We start from the raw sequence: 16127 nt of genomic DNA on the forward strand, positions 1-16127 counted from the left end.
TTAAACACCTCTGGGGATAGGGACTCCACTACTATCCTGGGAAGCTTCTGCCAGGGCTTGACAATGAGGAAATCAACACATTTTTTCCAAATAAACAATCTAAACCTCCACATGTGCAATTTAAGGCCACTTCCTCTTGTCTTATCACTCATGTCCCAATATCCACGGCAGCTGCTGAATCCAGCTCTCTCTCTTAGCTCGCCATGGCCAATCCCTCTGCTCAGTAGCAGATTTGGAAAGGGACTGCAAACTCCTGATGGGAACCCAAGCTGAGGGAGGGAGCCGCGGGGCTGCAGACAGCAGCTGCTGGAAAGGCCACCCAAAAGAAGACTGGGTTGGTGGCTGTGTCTCTCAGACTTAACTTTTCACAGCCAAAATAAGCAAAAGGCACCCGATATTCTGAGCAGACAGGGAAGAAGGGATGAAGCCCCATGCAGTGTCCTGGTGCATCCCGAAGGTGGCAGGGCTGTGGCAGAAGCAGACGCTGCTCTCTAGAGGGAGGGACTTTGAGAGCTCACAAAAGTGAAACCCAGCTCATCTCATGACAAAATGATGTCTGGCTTTGCTGTCGCTGACGGGGTGAATTACTGAATTACTGGTGTTTCAGAATAAGACCTGCCCCTTTCCCTGCTTTGGTTATAAAAGCATTCTCTGGGGAGGTATGGATGGCTCCTCATTTCTTTTGGCTCTGCTCAGGCCACAGCTGTAGCAACATGATTGTTTTGTGAGTGGAATGGTATTATTTTTTGTCATAACTTTCATATGCTAGGGCCTCTTCAGCTGATTTTTCGGTGCAATATATATATTCTTTCCTGCTCTGAGAAGCCTCTTCCCCATCTCCAGGCCTCTCCTGCACCCCTTCTTTCAATATGTGCAGTTGTACTCTGTGTCTCTTTCGCGTGACTCTGCAAATGCCTAATGCTTTCTTCCTGGGGCTGACAGCCCTTCCCACCGCTGCCAAATGGCAGCAGAAAGAAGCAGGCTGTCAGCCCATGTTGGAGGCTTTCTTTTCTGCTGTGATCCCCACAGGTCTTTTTCTTATAAACATAACTAGTGTGAGGCCAAGGAAGAGATTGTGTTAAGTCCTTCAAATAAACTTTTTGGACTTTATGTGCTGCTGGCTTCTGCCAAGAACAGCTTTCTTCATCACAGCAGGGGACAGATGTCCCATTGGCCTTTTTGCCATGCTACTTTACCAGGTCTGGTTTTTTTCTCCATGAGCACTGTTATCAACCCTCCTGTAACCATGCCAGCCTTGAGCCCAGGGCTGAACAAGGAGAGATTAATATAATCATGGAATTATTGAGTGGTCTGACTTAGAGTGATCTTGAAGAGTGTCTTTTTCCAACCCCCTACCATAGGCAGGGACACCTTCCACTAATTCAGGCTGGTCCAAGACCTATCCAGCCTGGCCTTGTACACTGCCAGGGATGGGGCATCCACATCTCCTCTGGGCAACTTGTTCCAGAGCCTTACCACCCACTGTAATAAAGAATTTCTTCCTAATACCTAATCTAACATCTTTCAATTTATTAAACAGAGAGTGATCTTTTGATTTTCTTAGCTCATGCACTTGGTGCAAACCACGATGTATAGCCCAGAGCTGTCAGAACGTGCTGCTGGACAAAGCCTTCACCATCAGTAGCTGAGGTACCTGCCCTGCTTTTTGACACGAATGGAGGTCAGGGCTGGGAGAGACTTTGAGCAGCTGGGGCCAGGGTGCAGCTGCCACTAGATGTCAGCCATTCCTTGCTGCAAGGCAGAAGACCTTCGACTGCAAGAAAAATCCCTGAAAAACCAAATTTCTGCTTTTCCATGGCACTCTGCTTATCATCCCTTACCAAGTACTTGAGTGAGAGTGCCTCTGAGCTGCTTTGGAAAAAAAACACTTCATCCATTAAAACATTTACTGTCGGGCTGTTTCTCTGCATAGTAATATTTTAAAATTTAATACTGTAGAAGCAGAAGCAGTCTGCTGAATGACTTGCATCTATTTTGCAGGACGGATGTTTTTTCCTTCCTTGGAGTAAGCTCAGGAAATGAAAGAACCAGACAGGAAACTAGCTAAATGCTGATGGAAATATAAGATGAAGATATTTATATTGCCAGTGTATTGACATGCCATGGGTGATTGTTTGGGTTTTTTTGTTTTGTTTTGGTTATGTTTAACATTTTAAACCTTTGATTTAAAAATGGATAATATTTAAGTAAAGTATCCATTTTCTGAGTCCTCTAAATAGATCTAATTAATAAGCACTTTCACTTCTGGAAGGAAACACAACAACAAAATCAAAGTTACAAATCACAGTAAACTTGCCAGTGCAATAATATTTGCCTTTTGCATTTAACCTGTTTTCTCTGGTGTTGTACCTAACACCTGGCACACAGGATGTCCCTACTCCCCAAAAAAACTGGGAAAAGAAAACAACAGTTGCTCGGTGATACCTTAGTGTCTGGGTCTTCATTTGCTGCTGCTCCCCTCTAAGGCACCTTTGTGCTCTTCCAGCCCTGTGGTGACTGTTTGGTAGGCTGTTCCCAGAGCTTAAAACAAAACATCTGGTTGCTAACAACACAAAGCTGTTACAACAGCTGGAGTCTGCCAGGATGTGCAGGACCTCTGGTCAGAAATAATTTCCCAGCTGCAGGAAATAGTAAGTGATACGGGCTCTATTGCACTAGCTCAGCATCAGCTGAGAGCTGGCTGACCTGCATCCATCCTCTCACCCATTCCTCTTAGTGAGATGCAGCAGGATGGCACAACCCTGCTCCAGTCGGGACCGTGCTCTGCCTCATTTCTGTTGCAGCCGGCGTTGGCTTTGCAAGCACGCAGAGATGCTTTGCTCTGTACACAAGCTACGCCAAAGTCTGGCAGTCTGGTTAAGCCATCCTAGATTGAGAAAGAGGCTACACACTCCTGGCCTATATTATAAGCCAATTAGTCCAAGCATGCTGAAAAGGGCACTATGGAGCATCAGCAACACAGCTGCTATGAGGCTGTGTAATGGGGCATTCACCTGTAGGTGAGCAGTTCACATCTGGACTCAGTCATCCCAGTTAAAAAATTAGGGAGTCACCAACAGCCCTAGTGAAGGCTTTGCTGTTTTAGTTGAGGCTAGGGAAGCTGGAAGTGCTCAGGCAGTTGTCACTTTGCTCTCTCCTGTTCTTACAACCTCGCAGGTAGACACAGCTCTGTCCTGATGGGGAAGATGGTGCAAGAGGGCTTGGGATGTAGCTTCTCAGGATGATCCCCGCATCATACCACAAGTAGTTGTACTGGCAAAGTGAAGGAGGAACTGAAATGTGGCACCATTACGGGAATGAGTGGCTGAGGATGGAGGAGGTGTGGTGGAAACCACCACTTAAGCCAGGGACTTGGTGATACCATATTTTCACATTACTGGAGCTTAGGCTGCTCCTGATTGCTGGCAGCACAACTCTGGCCTCCTTCTCTACAAACTCCCTAACATTTGCTTTCTCTATAGAAAAAAAAAAAAAGGAAAAAAAAAAAAAAAGGAAAGGAAAAAAAAAAAAAAAAGGAAAGAAAAAAAAAAAAAGACAAAACCAACCAAGTAAAAAACCCCAAGCCTAAATATCAAAACAACCACAAAAAGTCCTCACAAATGTTAATTTTTGTGAGCATTGCATACAGATACATACTTCCCTCAATGGGCAAACCTGAGCGGATTTGTCATGTCCGTGGTTTGGGGAGCTTGCTCACCATTCAGAGCCACTCCAGCAATCCACTATCACTTCACAGGTGATGTTTTGAGACACCTGATGTGAGGGATCTGTGTGAGGGCAAACACCCATGAGAGAGATCTTGAGCAGCCAACATGATCTTGAATGCCACACCTGAGGTTTTCACGTTATATGAACAAGAGGGAGATCCTGCTCCTTCCCCCAGAAGCTCTTTTATGTTTGTTACAGTTAACAGTAGCTTTATTAAAGACTCATTAGGATAAGTTTGAGACATTGCGTTAATCAACAGCCTGAGAACATTACAGTGATGAGCTGCCAAAGGCATGAGCAAATCACTCATAATTACCAGTTTTAGATGCTGCTCTTCAAAACTTGATTAGCTACAGATACACAGGTGATAGTTGCTATTTTTTTTTACAGCACACCCTCACTATTATCCACTCTAGTCTGATTTAGGTTCTTATTAGAATAACATTCTGCTAATTAAATAATCTCACACACAGATTGTTTCATGATGGAGACAATTAAGTGGGTTTAAATAATTAATATTGCATACTATTCTATCAGTGTCAAAAGAAACTGGTGAGGGATGCACACAAAAGGCAACTCCTTGCTGTCCCATACATCACAACTGTGAACAGAATTGACAAACAGGAATGAAAAGTAGAGCATTAATAAGCCTAACTTTTTAAAAAAACATTGCTAGAAAATGTAGACATTCAATTGAATCTCTCCTCTGAAGGGTTGAAATCACTGAAATCACACATAGGAATGAACTCATTTCAAGCAAGTTACTAAGATTAGGATTTTCCCCTTCCAAAAGCCACTGTTAGTTCCCATACACTGAACAGACCGGTGGTGACTCTGCCCTCCTCCACCATACGTTCCGGATCTGAATGCTCACGCTTTGGATGTACGTATTCCATAACACATAGAAGAAAAAGAGCCTTACAGGAGGTGCTGCTCTTCTCCAGAGCTATATCACAGCAGTGCTGGAGCAGTAGAGGGCCGTGTTTCTGCCTTGCCTTCCAGTTGGGCTTTGAGGATATGCTCCCACACCACCAAAGCTCCAGCTGCAGCCCCAGCCAGCACCCAGGACTTGCGTGCTGTCTTTGAAAGGGTTTCTGTCCATCCCATGAGTAGAAACATGAACATACTTTCACTTTTTCCCAACAATGTCTTGTTCTCAGTTATTAGATCCAAATCACGCTGGATTAACCCATTCAAATCAACCACAGCATAAGCATTTCAGTCCTTCTTCCTTCAGGGGAAAAAAGCATTTCCAACAATGCTGAAGCCTATTTAAGAAACAAACTCACCAAAAATGTGAAGGCTGCCATGAATTCTTTCATTATCCACAGACGTTAAAGTTTTATTTTGATATAAAAATTAAATAGCAAAGTTGTTTTGGTTTTTTTACAGTGATAAATTAGAAATTTACAGTACATACATTGAAGTAGATATATTTTCTGTACACCCCAAAATAATCAGTGTCTATTTCCTTAAAATTCAGAGAAAGGCGCTAACTTGTCTGTTTAATGTGAGAGTTAAGCTTGTACCTCTCTGGCAGACGCTTCTGAAACCTGCAGTGCCAAGAGCACACACTGAGGGGGGGAGATGGGAGCAGGGACTGCGCAATCGAAGGAAACGCCTGCAAAGTTTCTGCTTGTATAACCACAGCAACTGCACTTCCGAGACAGGATTAGTCACACCGGTTATGGCTTTCAGCTCGTAACAATGTTGAAATGAGAGAACTTAAGAGTTGCTGATACCCGCTCTTCGCAAGCGCCAGTTTCTAGGCTGTCTGCTGTGTCTTCCCACTTACACAGCCCTGACATGGAGCCAGGTAAATGCATGGGGGTGAATACATCAATAGAATGGTTTAATTGATGCAACCACTAATTTCACTTTGGGTCAGTACAGCGTTCCCCCAACTGCTGGGGAAAGATATATCCTCAGGAACAGCAGCTTGTGCCTTCCCCCAGCCCACCTCTTTCCCATAGCATTTGAATCCCTCACATGCTTTAATGGAATATCCCTCCAGGTCCCTCCTAGGGCTACACAGTGCCATCCTGATCCAGCTCACTGTGTCTCACATCACCAGGGGCATCCCTCTGTTAACAGTTCACAGGGTTACAGGCAGAGATGCAAGGATTTCATAAAAAGGCACTCTTTAACATTCACTTCTGTGTACATAACAAGGTTAAAAATGCCATTTATTGAATCAGTCTGCTCAAACATGGGTCTTATTGGCCAGGAGAGTATCCAAAGCCTTTCAGAGTGAAACACACCTTGAGCGAACATGACACCTTGGCATGGCCAAATTCTAGTTTACAAAAAAGGGTCATATTGCATCCTTGCTCCTTGAAAGCCAACATACAGCTGCTGACTTTACATTCCTCACTGCGCCAACAGAAAGACTGCATGATGGAGAAGCTCAGTCATCTGAAGATCTCACACTTGCAAAACTCCTTGTCCACAAAGGAATAACCAGATCCAAACACAACACTAACAGCGAGAGACTTTATGGAGAGGGTGAAAAAGCCCAGCTGGAATGTGGTGTTGGCCAAGACAGTGCTTGTGTGTCTTGAACAGAATGTGTCAAGTTGTCACTTGTTCTGCTGGAGAGGGAGCCCAACCGCAAAGACTGCCATTAGGGTTTGTTTGGGGTCTGGATTTTGTTTGTAAAAGAAAAGAAAGTTCTCTAGCACATGTTTCGACACTGACATTGAAACAATACATGCTTCTGGGATAGATTAGTGCTCACTTCCAGAGCTGGAGTGAACTGTGGTTTGGGAAGCACACGGGCACCTGTGTGGAAAGCAAGTATTTAATAAAGCAGCATCTGTTCTCAGCTGCCCTGGAAGATCATGGGAGTTGGGGCACCAGGGGAATGCTTTACAGATGATCAGGTTCCACACAAACAAAAGAAGCAAAAGCTTGGGGCACATAGATAAAATTAAATGTGTTTCAAAGGGATAGAGCATCATAACAGTGGTCTCTTAAGCGCTTCTAGGATATTTATATTTGCATCACCTTTCTTACAAGACCCTGACACTACATTCAGCTCCCCACAAGCACAAGCCGTGCCTTCTCAAATAAAAGAATAAGAAATGCAATGGTTTCTTTCAAACATTATTCACCAAAAAGTTGAATTTCTTGGATCCCTTTACAAAAACTGGAAAGGTTTTTGTTGTTGCTGAGGACTGAATGCCTGCTCGCATTCTGTGTGTAAATATACATTAAAAAACCATCTCCATAGCTGTCAGTGAGCAATTGAAGCATCGTTGTGAGGCAGTCAGCTGTACTGCAATGTCATGGGCTGAGAATGTTCTTGTAATTGCAACTGACACACATAATTATACAACTGATCTGTGTGAACACGAGGCTGCCAAGGAACTTAACATTTTGCTTCTCCCCAGACTGGCGTCTACAGAGAAGATACCATCACACTGAATGAAATACATTAAGACTTAATTGCTTCATGCAATGAGTCTCCAGAGAGAGTCAAGTAAGTTTGCTTAGAGAAACATGGCATTGTTTGAAGGTACCTTCAACTAATTTTTCTCTTTCCTGGAGGAAGGAACACTATACAGTTAAGACTTTTTAAAGCTAATAAATGCAGCAGAATAAAGTGGTCTGCTAGAAATAGCAGGAACACCTGAAGGGGCAGGAATGGAGGCAGATGGATAATGATAATAGATGCAGAAGACCATATGCAGTTTCCCACTTTGAGCTGATTCCTCTGTTTCTGAGGACGGCCTTGAGTAAAGCTTTTAGATTTTATAAATATTGATAAAACCACAGAATAACTGAGGTGGGAAGAAACACAGGGAGGTTCAAATTCCCACGAGGCAAAATCAACTCCCCATTCAGACCAGGTTATAAGTGGCAAAAAGAATGAGTCAAAATTATTATTAGGCCATTAGATGACTGAAAAGTCATCCTCACTAATACCTCACTAAATCCTACTCATCACGGGTAAGACCTGGGAAGTCCATTTACTATGTGTTTCAGGACATGATCCCTGACTGAATTGTACAGTGTATTGGAACACCAGAATTCCCCAGGGAATAAAGACAGAATCCTCATCAAGCACTTCCTTCTCAATGCTTAACTTGGAAAGAAGACCTCTGACTGAGGTCCTGCTCCATCTTCTGGTAACTTGGTAACTGGACCCTAATTAAGCCCAGAATTTGGCCCTGGCCTGCCTTTCCTCCATCAGCTGTAAGATGACGAAAGGAAAACATCGTCCCACAGCTATGGGCTACAGCACCTCCATTTCTAAAGAGTTCAAGACTTAAAAAAGGAAGATAACATGTTTGGGTATTTCACAGCTTTTAAAGCCTCCCTGGGCTCTCCTATTTTGGGCAGCATGGTTTATGGCTATTGTATCTGCAGCATGATCTCTTTGCTGTTTATTCTTTAAGGCTTTTTTTTTTTCGCCCATCCCCAGAGACAGGTTGTGTAACCATTCCCCTACTCTATTCCCAACATTTACACAGCAATGCTTGCACATCATCAGTCCTTCACAGGAGAGCAGTCAGACCAGCGGGATGCTGTTCTTTTCTCATACCACAGTCTCGTTCCCTTTTCCGGGTTTCACCCAACCGTCTGCTCTCTTCTCCCGTTTCACTTTCCCTGAGTTCACCAGTCTGTTGGAGCACTTCTGCCATGTGTGCAGAGTTTTGGCTGACCAGATCCACATACCTGATGTAATACCCACCAGAAGGGACATGAAAATTTTGAGCATCTCCACTGCCATATTGGAATCATCTGCCGAATAGCGGAAAATGGCCCAGTTGGAGATTTCGTAGAAATAACAGGCGATGACACACGTTGCTGGGACAGTGTACAACACTGAAAAGACCCCAATTTTGACCATCAGTCTTTCCAGTTTGTCAGTTTTAGTTCCATCTTTCTGGAGATTAGACCTGATTTTAAATAAGGCCACGAGTCCTGCTGCAATGAATAAAGTCCCAATGACAAGGTAGGTAAAAAGTGGAGCAACAACAAAGCCTGTCAGCGCATCCAGGTTCTGGTTCCCAACATAGCAGAGGCCGGTGAGCTCGTCTGCATCTACAAGTCTCATAATCAAAATGACGATGGTCTTCACGGCTGGGATGGCCCAGGCTGCGATGTGGAAATAGGAGCTGTGCATTTCGATTGCTTCATGGCCCCACTTGAGTCCTGCAGCCAGAAACCACGTCAGTGTCAGAATAACCCACCAGATGGAGCTAGCCATCCCGAAAAAGTACATCAGCAAGAAAATTATCGCACATCCTGTGTTCTTAAGACCTTCTTGGATAAGAACAGGTTCTGCTGCCTCTTCAAAATCACAGGATATCCTTTCCCGGCCCACAGTTAGCCTCACAATATAAGCAATGCTATAAATATTGTAGCACATGCTTAAAAATATGATTGGCCGCTCTGGGTAGGAAAATCTGGATGAATCAATCAGGAAGGTCAGGACTGTGAAGGCAGTTGAGATGAAGCAAAGACTGGCCCATATGGCCATCCAGATATCTGTGAATTCCTTAGCTGACCTGCTGTACAGACCAGCATCGTAGCCACATTTCAGGACACAGCTCAAGCTTCTCTTCACCCAAATGTACTGATCTGAGTTAGATCCCATGCCGTGGCACTCTTCTCCTGGCTGCAAGGAGGTCTTGCTGTGAAGGGGAACCTCTTCGTCTCCTGGGCCCTCCATGCACATGTGGTTGTGATCATTCTGGGGTGGGAATTTGCTGCAGTTTAGGCTGTCTGGCCAGACAAACCCAAATTCTTTTAAAACAGGTTCACATCTTCTTTTGACAGAGAGGCACATGCCTCCACAGGGACCTATGGGGATGTTAATCTTCTCTGTGCACATCGGCACATAAACTGAACACAGGAAGAACTGGAAGAGAGAAACAGAAATCATAAGTGTGTTGGGGGAAAATGAAACAGGTTGCAATATAACAAGTTTTGGTTTTTTTCCTTTTTAGCAGTAATATTTGGTCCTTTGCCTTAAAAAAAAAAATCAGGAAGCAACATAAAACAAATAAAACAAGGACAATAAAAACAAAAGAGAGAAAAAAAATAACCATGTTGTCTTCTTTCAGTTCAAATGTGGTCTAAAACCAAAGTCTGAAAATTTTACTCCCTAGATTAGCTCCATGTAAACTTAGCCCATCAGTTCCAATGAAGTGAGTGGGATTTAGCCAGATTTAAACCTCGAGGGTACAATTTAAGAAAGCAGAAAACCAAATTAAAGGGGTTTAAACAAATACATATATTTGTTTTGAGCATTGCCTGGATATTTCAGCTAAGAAACTAACAGGAGGAAAAAAGCATTTATTAAAATACTTTGGTTCACGATCTCCCAGAAAAAGTTTTGGTTTTTTTTACAGTAAGTTCACGCATGCATTTGCGACTTTTGAATAATAGTAATTCGGCGACGCGACACCGTGAGAGGAATTGCGTGCTGACTCGGGAACTCTGCCCCGAGAAACAAGCTGGGTTTTGTTTGAGGAAATCCATGCCCGAGGGGAGGACAGGGAGCCTGCCATTCGCCTGGGAAAGAAACTTTCGCCGTGAAGCTCCCGGCGGGGTCCCGAGCTGCCCCAGCTCCCCGCGGCCAGCTCCGCTCGCTCCGCATGGAATCGGGCGCGGCACCTGGGGCACGGCCGGGACGGAGGGCAGCGGCCGGGAAAGCTCCGGGAGTCGCCGCAGCCTCCGCGAGCGGACGGGCTGGGGGGTACCGCGTTGCGGCGGGCGCTCCTCGCCGCGGGCAGCCGGGACACCGCCGGGACACCGCCGGGACACCGAACCTCCGCCCAACACGAGCCGCGCTCTCTTCCCAGCCAGCCAGGAGCGACACTGCGAGGCGGCGCGACTTTCGGGTTGGGTTAGTACTGAGCCGAGGGGATGGGGATGAGGATGGGGTGCTGGGGGACAGCAGCCGGCCCCGGGGACCGTACGGCCCTGCCGTGTGTCGTTCCCACCTCGCCCAGGCACCCAGGTCCCCCCGGAGCCCCGACGCACCTGGAGCTGGCTGGAGCAGCCGTACTGGATGAGGGGGGTGAAGGTGGTGAGCTGCAGCTCCGCGTCCGCCTGCAGCTCGTGCCCCACCAGGTTGGGCATCTTGGTGACATTGTAGCCCAGGTTCTGGCACATGGCGATGCGGATGGCGTCGCAGCGCCGCTCCTCCTCGTCGCCGAAGCCCCTCGCCCCGCCGAGCAGCCCGGCCAGCAGCACGGCCAGCAGCCGGGCGCGGCCGGCCGCCCCCCCGCCGCCCCCCGCCATGGCCCGCAGCGGCCCCGGCCCCGGCCGCGCCGTGCCGCACGGGCCGGCTCCAACGGGGCGGGCCGGGGGCGGCTCCGCTATTAAACAGCCTCGCCGAGAAACGGCCCAGGGGAGGGACGCGCCTCCCGGCCCGGCCCTCCCGGCGCCGCCGCCCCCGCCGCGGGAGCCCGCCCCGCGCAGAGCGGTGCCCCGCAGCGCCTTCGCGCACGGCAGGGCACGGCACGGCACGGGGTCCTACCTGCCCCTCCGCCTGGCACCGGGGAGTTCCCCTCCGGCCCCGCTCCCTGGGGAGCCCCCACCCTCACCCCCGACCCCGAGGAGCGCACTTCCACAGGCGGCATCTCACCGCTCCTCGGAGGGGCCCCTTCTCCTTGGTGACCCACTAGCTGCACCACCCGTTCTGCATCCCTCAGAAACCCCCGGGGATACCTGTCCGTGTCTCGTCTCCCCACAACAGGTCCCCCTTCTGTCCCGTGTGGCCAGTGTCCCTGGGAGACATCGTCACTATCCCGAGTTCCCACTATGAGTGCTGGTCCTAGGGGCTCCCCAAGTTCGGCTCTACAGGGACAGGGTAGGCTGAACCCCGTACAAATGTGTTTGGGCTCAACGTGCCCCAATCCTCCCCTAATTTCTGGCCTTTCTCCAGCCCTAAGTGATCAGCTCTTCCGCTGTGGGGTTAAAAATACCCGGGGTGGCTTCCTAAGCTGCTGTTTTGTCTTCTCAACGGGTTAAACTGCACCACTGGGTCACATCTGGGCTGTAGCATTGTTTGTTTTTTCATTGGGGCCATGAAACCTGTAGGGCACTGCTAGGTACCTCCTGGCATTTGTATAAATCCCTGTAAATTAAGTAAGTGTGGATGAAGCATTTGTGAATTTGGGAGGAAAGGGCTGGATGATTAAGCAGACCTTTAACATGTCAGCAGGAGGAGGGATTAAGAGCAGAGAAACAAGGCTCACACTTAAATTCCCTTGATATTATTTACACCTGTAATAAAATCTAGTTGAGCTGGTTGTGCCTTTAGCAAAAATATGTCATCTATTAATGAATTCTTTGTAAAGCACTTTGAAAATATTTGTAAAGCCCTTGTTAAGCAACCTCCTTCTGTGTGCATGCAGCATGTGGCATGTGCACGTGCTCCTGAGGGTGTCTGTCACAGGCAGCCAGGCCTCTGAGTGCACCTCGGGGCCTTTGCTGCTCCCCATCATTCCCCAGCTCCATTGGTCAACCAAGACTGGGACTAATGGGATAAGCCACCGCTCAGCTATTGCTCCTTACCAAGCACAAGACTGTAAATCACAGCAAAACCTGTGCTATGAAGTGCTCTGTGCTCACTCACTGCAGGTTTCCCCTTTGAGGCTCTGTCACCAATGGGGTTTCTTTACCTCAGAGAGGGGGGGAAACTGTATGTGAGCTGTCCTGGGACATTGCAGGGACTGATGGGTATTAATGTGCTTTCCTTTAGCAAGATGGTGCTTTAATTGAGGTTTTCTGAGTATAGGTATTTACATAGCTCTCATTGCTGTAACACTTTACATCTAGCTTGAATAAACCATGTCTCTAACCTCACAAAATGCTTGTGAGGCAGACAAGTAATATTATCTTAACTTTTCAAACACAAAGGCAGACAGTGCTCTAGTCCCAAGGTCAGTCAAGGAGCCTGCAATGGAGTCAGCAACTCAACCATATCTTACAAAGCCCGTATTTACCTGCAGGCATTGGTGTCTGCACCCAGCAGTGCTCAGCTGCTAATCTGGGTGGGTGATAATGCTGTGAACGCACACGGTGTGCTGCACATGTCCACCAAGCTGTTCCCAGCACTGCCAAGTTTACCTTCCCTAGCACACAAGTGCAGGGAATGGGTGATGGGTGCTCCCCATGCAGTCAAACACATCAAAGTATGAGGCAGGCTTCCACGGGAGAAGGTTTTGGTTGGAGTTTATTTTTTTTCCAAATTATGTATGAAAGAAGGCTAGAGGGAGAATCGCAGTGACCTTAAAAACTATGCATCTTTGTCTTAGCATATGAAACCCCTTTTCATCTGCCATCTTCTGCCGCAATTAGATGATGAAGCAGTTTGCTGCTACTAGAATAAGGCCTTTACCTAATTCGCATGAAATAAACCACCTACTGTATATTCAGAAATTACAAAGCAAAGCCTTTGGCCCATGAACCTAGTCCTTGGACTAAGTAAAATACAGTGGACACAAGTACCTTTGTAGAAGAAGAACTTCTCACCCCAAAAAAACTCCTACCACTATTGCTTCTTCTTTGAGAATACAAAATAAATATTAGAAAGTGCTACACTGCTGTGTTTGCTTTGGAAAGTCTTTTAGATAATGGGAATTAGTTTTGAAAACAAGAGTGCTGTGAGAGGCAGTGGCAAATCATATGAGAGGCTGGAGTTGGAAAAAAATGGTAATTAACCTGCTTTGAACCTTATGCATATAACAGTGATTCAATGTCACCATGATAAGCATGTAGATAAAATTTTCTTTAAACAGATCAAAATAGGAAAACTCCTGGATAGTGGATTTATAGATTCATGGATTACTGAGCAGTGTGAGACACTGGCCTGAATCTGGCACAGAAAAAGCTATGTTCCTTCCTCAATTATTGATTGCCTGATTTGCAGAGTTTATTTTTTATAAATGTGATTTTGAGGGTTCTTTAGTTAAAGGATCAGCAGTCACCCTTATAATTATTATTTGTTGTCACTGCCAATAATTACGTTTGGTTTCTAGTCTGAGTTATCTTCAGCTTCCAGCCACTGATTTTTGTTGTATCTTTGCCGGACAGGTTGAGAAGTCATTATTGAGATTAACCCTGTAGGTAATGTCAGGCTGTGATTGTTACCTTTTGCCCTTTTTTAATAATCAAAATAGATTGCACTTCCTGAGTTTCTTATTGTAAGAATTGTTTTTTCCAATTCTTTAATCAGACTTTTCATTATAAAGGAGCAAGATTTTACCCTGCTGTTTAAATACCACTTTCAGCCCCAACCATCCTTTATAGTAGAAATAGACATGTCTGAATTAGTAGTCAAAGCACCTTTGGTCCCTTTAGAATCAGCTGAAGTCAGGATAGACAGACACTTCCAGAAGGCAGCTTACATAATAGGAATGACAAAATACAAATAATACAAAATCCTACTTATTATTACCTTGTTTTTAGTATTTCCCCCTTACATTTGTATGTATTTTTTTTTTTTTTGCAGATTTATTAAAGCCATGGGCATATTTTTAGACTATGAAAATAAATAATGCTTACCATGATCTCTGAGTCTTCCACTGATTTGTAGGGCATCTAGGAAGGTTCATAACTCTTCCCTGAACATTTTCAATGCATCAACATTTGCCTGACCTGTAGTGATAGAACATTCAGTTCTCCGCTTAGCTTTCCCACTGGAGTGGTACTCATGTCAAAAAGCTCAGTCCTACAAGATGACCTTGCTTAGACCTCCAAGGACATGATCTCTTCCACTGCATCACAAGGAGAGCCAGGACAGATGCCTTGCAGGCAGATCTGAGAAAGCTTGGGCATCCATTTGGTTTTCTAAAAATAAAAGAAGTGGCTACCACATTAGGATGTGATTATTTTAACCAAACATAGATGTCAGCTTTTAGTCAGATGAATTTCATTCTAGAAATGCCTCTATCTCTCAGTTGACTGTAAAAGGAATGCAGGATGACCAGCCCAGAGGTGAAAACTCTCAAAGAGGTGTCTAGGGCTGGATGAGAACAGTCCCTGACTCCCAGCCAGTTTCCTGGGAATTGATGACAGAGAATATTGACATTACCTTCCAGAAAGTTCTTTTAAAGACCTTGTGTACAAGTCAAATAAACATATAAGGATTTTAAAATGTGTAGATTCTAGAGTAGTTTTGGGACATTGAAATTTAAAAATTACTTGATTACTCTTGGTTATCTCTATGATACAACTCATATGTATTTTTCAATATACAACAAAAATGACTGTTGGACCTAGCTGTTGCCTCTTTTGTTTACTGACAATTCCACAACTTCTATCAAGTAACAGACTTCTACCATTAGTGATTTTCTTTTAGTCTCAATTTACATAAAACAATATTGTCTTTGAACATCTGTCCATGAATTTTTTTTTGTTTTGTATGTTTTATCACATTCTTGTCATTTCTTTTGGATTTATATTCATTCAAATCAATGTTTCCTTCCTACTCTTTGAAATTTATGCTTTTATTAAACTTAATTAAATTTATAACTTTTAAATTTGATTAAAGAAAAAAAATTTATTAAAAATTTTATTTAAAAAAATTCCTTCTGAATTCCAGTTGAATTTTTTAGTCAGGACCTTCTTTCTCAAAATCAAGATCTAAGTCAATCACCCACTTTATTCAATGATGTCTTTGCAAACATCTAGCAATACATTTTAGATGGTTTCCTAATTGCCATTCACAAGCTTAACATAAGTTTTCTCCCTTACTTCTGTACTTCATGAGGCTGACTCTTTTAAAGCAGGAAATACATATATTCGCCTCTTTGCATTTATCCATTGTCATAATTTCAATTGTCCAGTAACAATCAGAAAGAAGTAGTATTGTCATGACACTTCCAGTGAACATGGGTCTATGCAATCTCAGAAAAAAAAAAAAAAACAGTGCAGTGAGCAGCATATGTATTTATGCACATGTATATATATAGATATGCAAATATATTTACACACACACATATTTGGGATTTTATATATAAAGTATTCACAGAATCACAGAAACATTACAGTTGGAGAAGATCTTAAGTGCAAGCACTAACCCAGCACTGCCAAGCTAAAACCACCACTAAACCATGACCTTAAATGCTCCATTTACATATTTTTGAATACTTCCAGGAATGGTGATTCCATCACTTCCTTGAGCAGCCTGTTCCAGTGCTCGATCACCTCTTCAGTAAAGCAATTTTTCCCGATATCTAATCTAAACCTCCCCTGGTGCAACTTGAGGCCATTTCCTCTTATTCTGTTGTTCACTGGGAGAAAAAACTGCCCCCCACCTGCCTTCAGGTAATTGTGGAGAGCAGATATAATACAGGTGACACCAGTGCACAAGGTGGTGCACATTGTGGCACTCATATTCAATGATGTTGAGTCAATCAACACTGATCTCAGTG

At 44.8% G+C, this 16127-nt stretch overlaps 1 protein-coding gene across 1 annotated transcript; it reads right to left on the reverse strand.

The window, feature by feature from the left end:
- Positions 1-5026: 5026 nt before the first annotated feature.
- On the reverse strand, positions 5027-10914 carry FZD4 (frizzled class receptor 4). Its single transcript, XM_053970949.1, has 2 exons — positions 10726-10914; positions 5027-9598 (listed from the first exon to the last, which is right to left on the reverse strand). Exons 1-2 carry the CDS (start codon positions 10855-10857, stop codon positions 8270-8272), a joined length of 1461 nt encoding a protein of 486 aa, XP_053826924.1. The 5' UTR covers positions 10858-10914; the 3' UTR covers positions 5027-8269.
- Positions 10915-16127: the final 5213 nt, after the last annotated feature.

The sequence above is a fragment of the Vidua macroura genome, chromosome 2 (assembly GCF_024509145.1).
Source record: "Vidua macroura isolate BioBank_ID:100142 chromosome 2, ASM2450914v1, whole genome shotgun sequence".
NCBI lineage: Eukaryota > Metazoa > Chordata > Aves > Passeriformes > Viduidae > Vidua > Vidua macroura.

Coding starts and splice junctions, on each gene's coding strand:
- FZD4 (XM_053970949.1), bottom strand. CDS start 10,857: ATGTGCCAGAACCTGGGCTACAATGTCACCAAGATGCCCAACCTGGTG. Junction 9,599..10,725: donor GCTGCTCCAGCCAGCTCCAG/GTGCGTCGGGGC, acceptor TCTCTCTTCCAG/TTCTTCCTGTGTTCAGTTTA.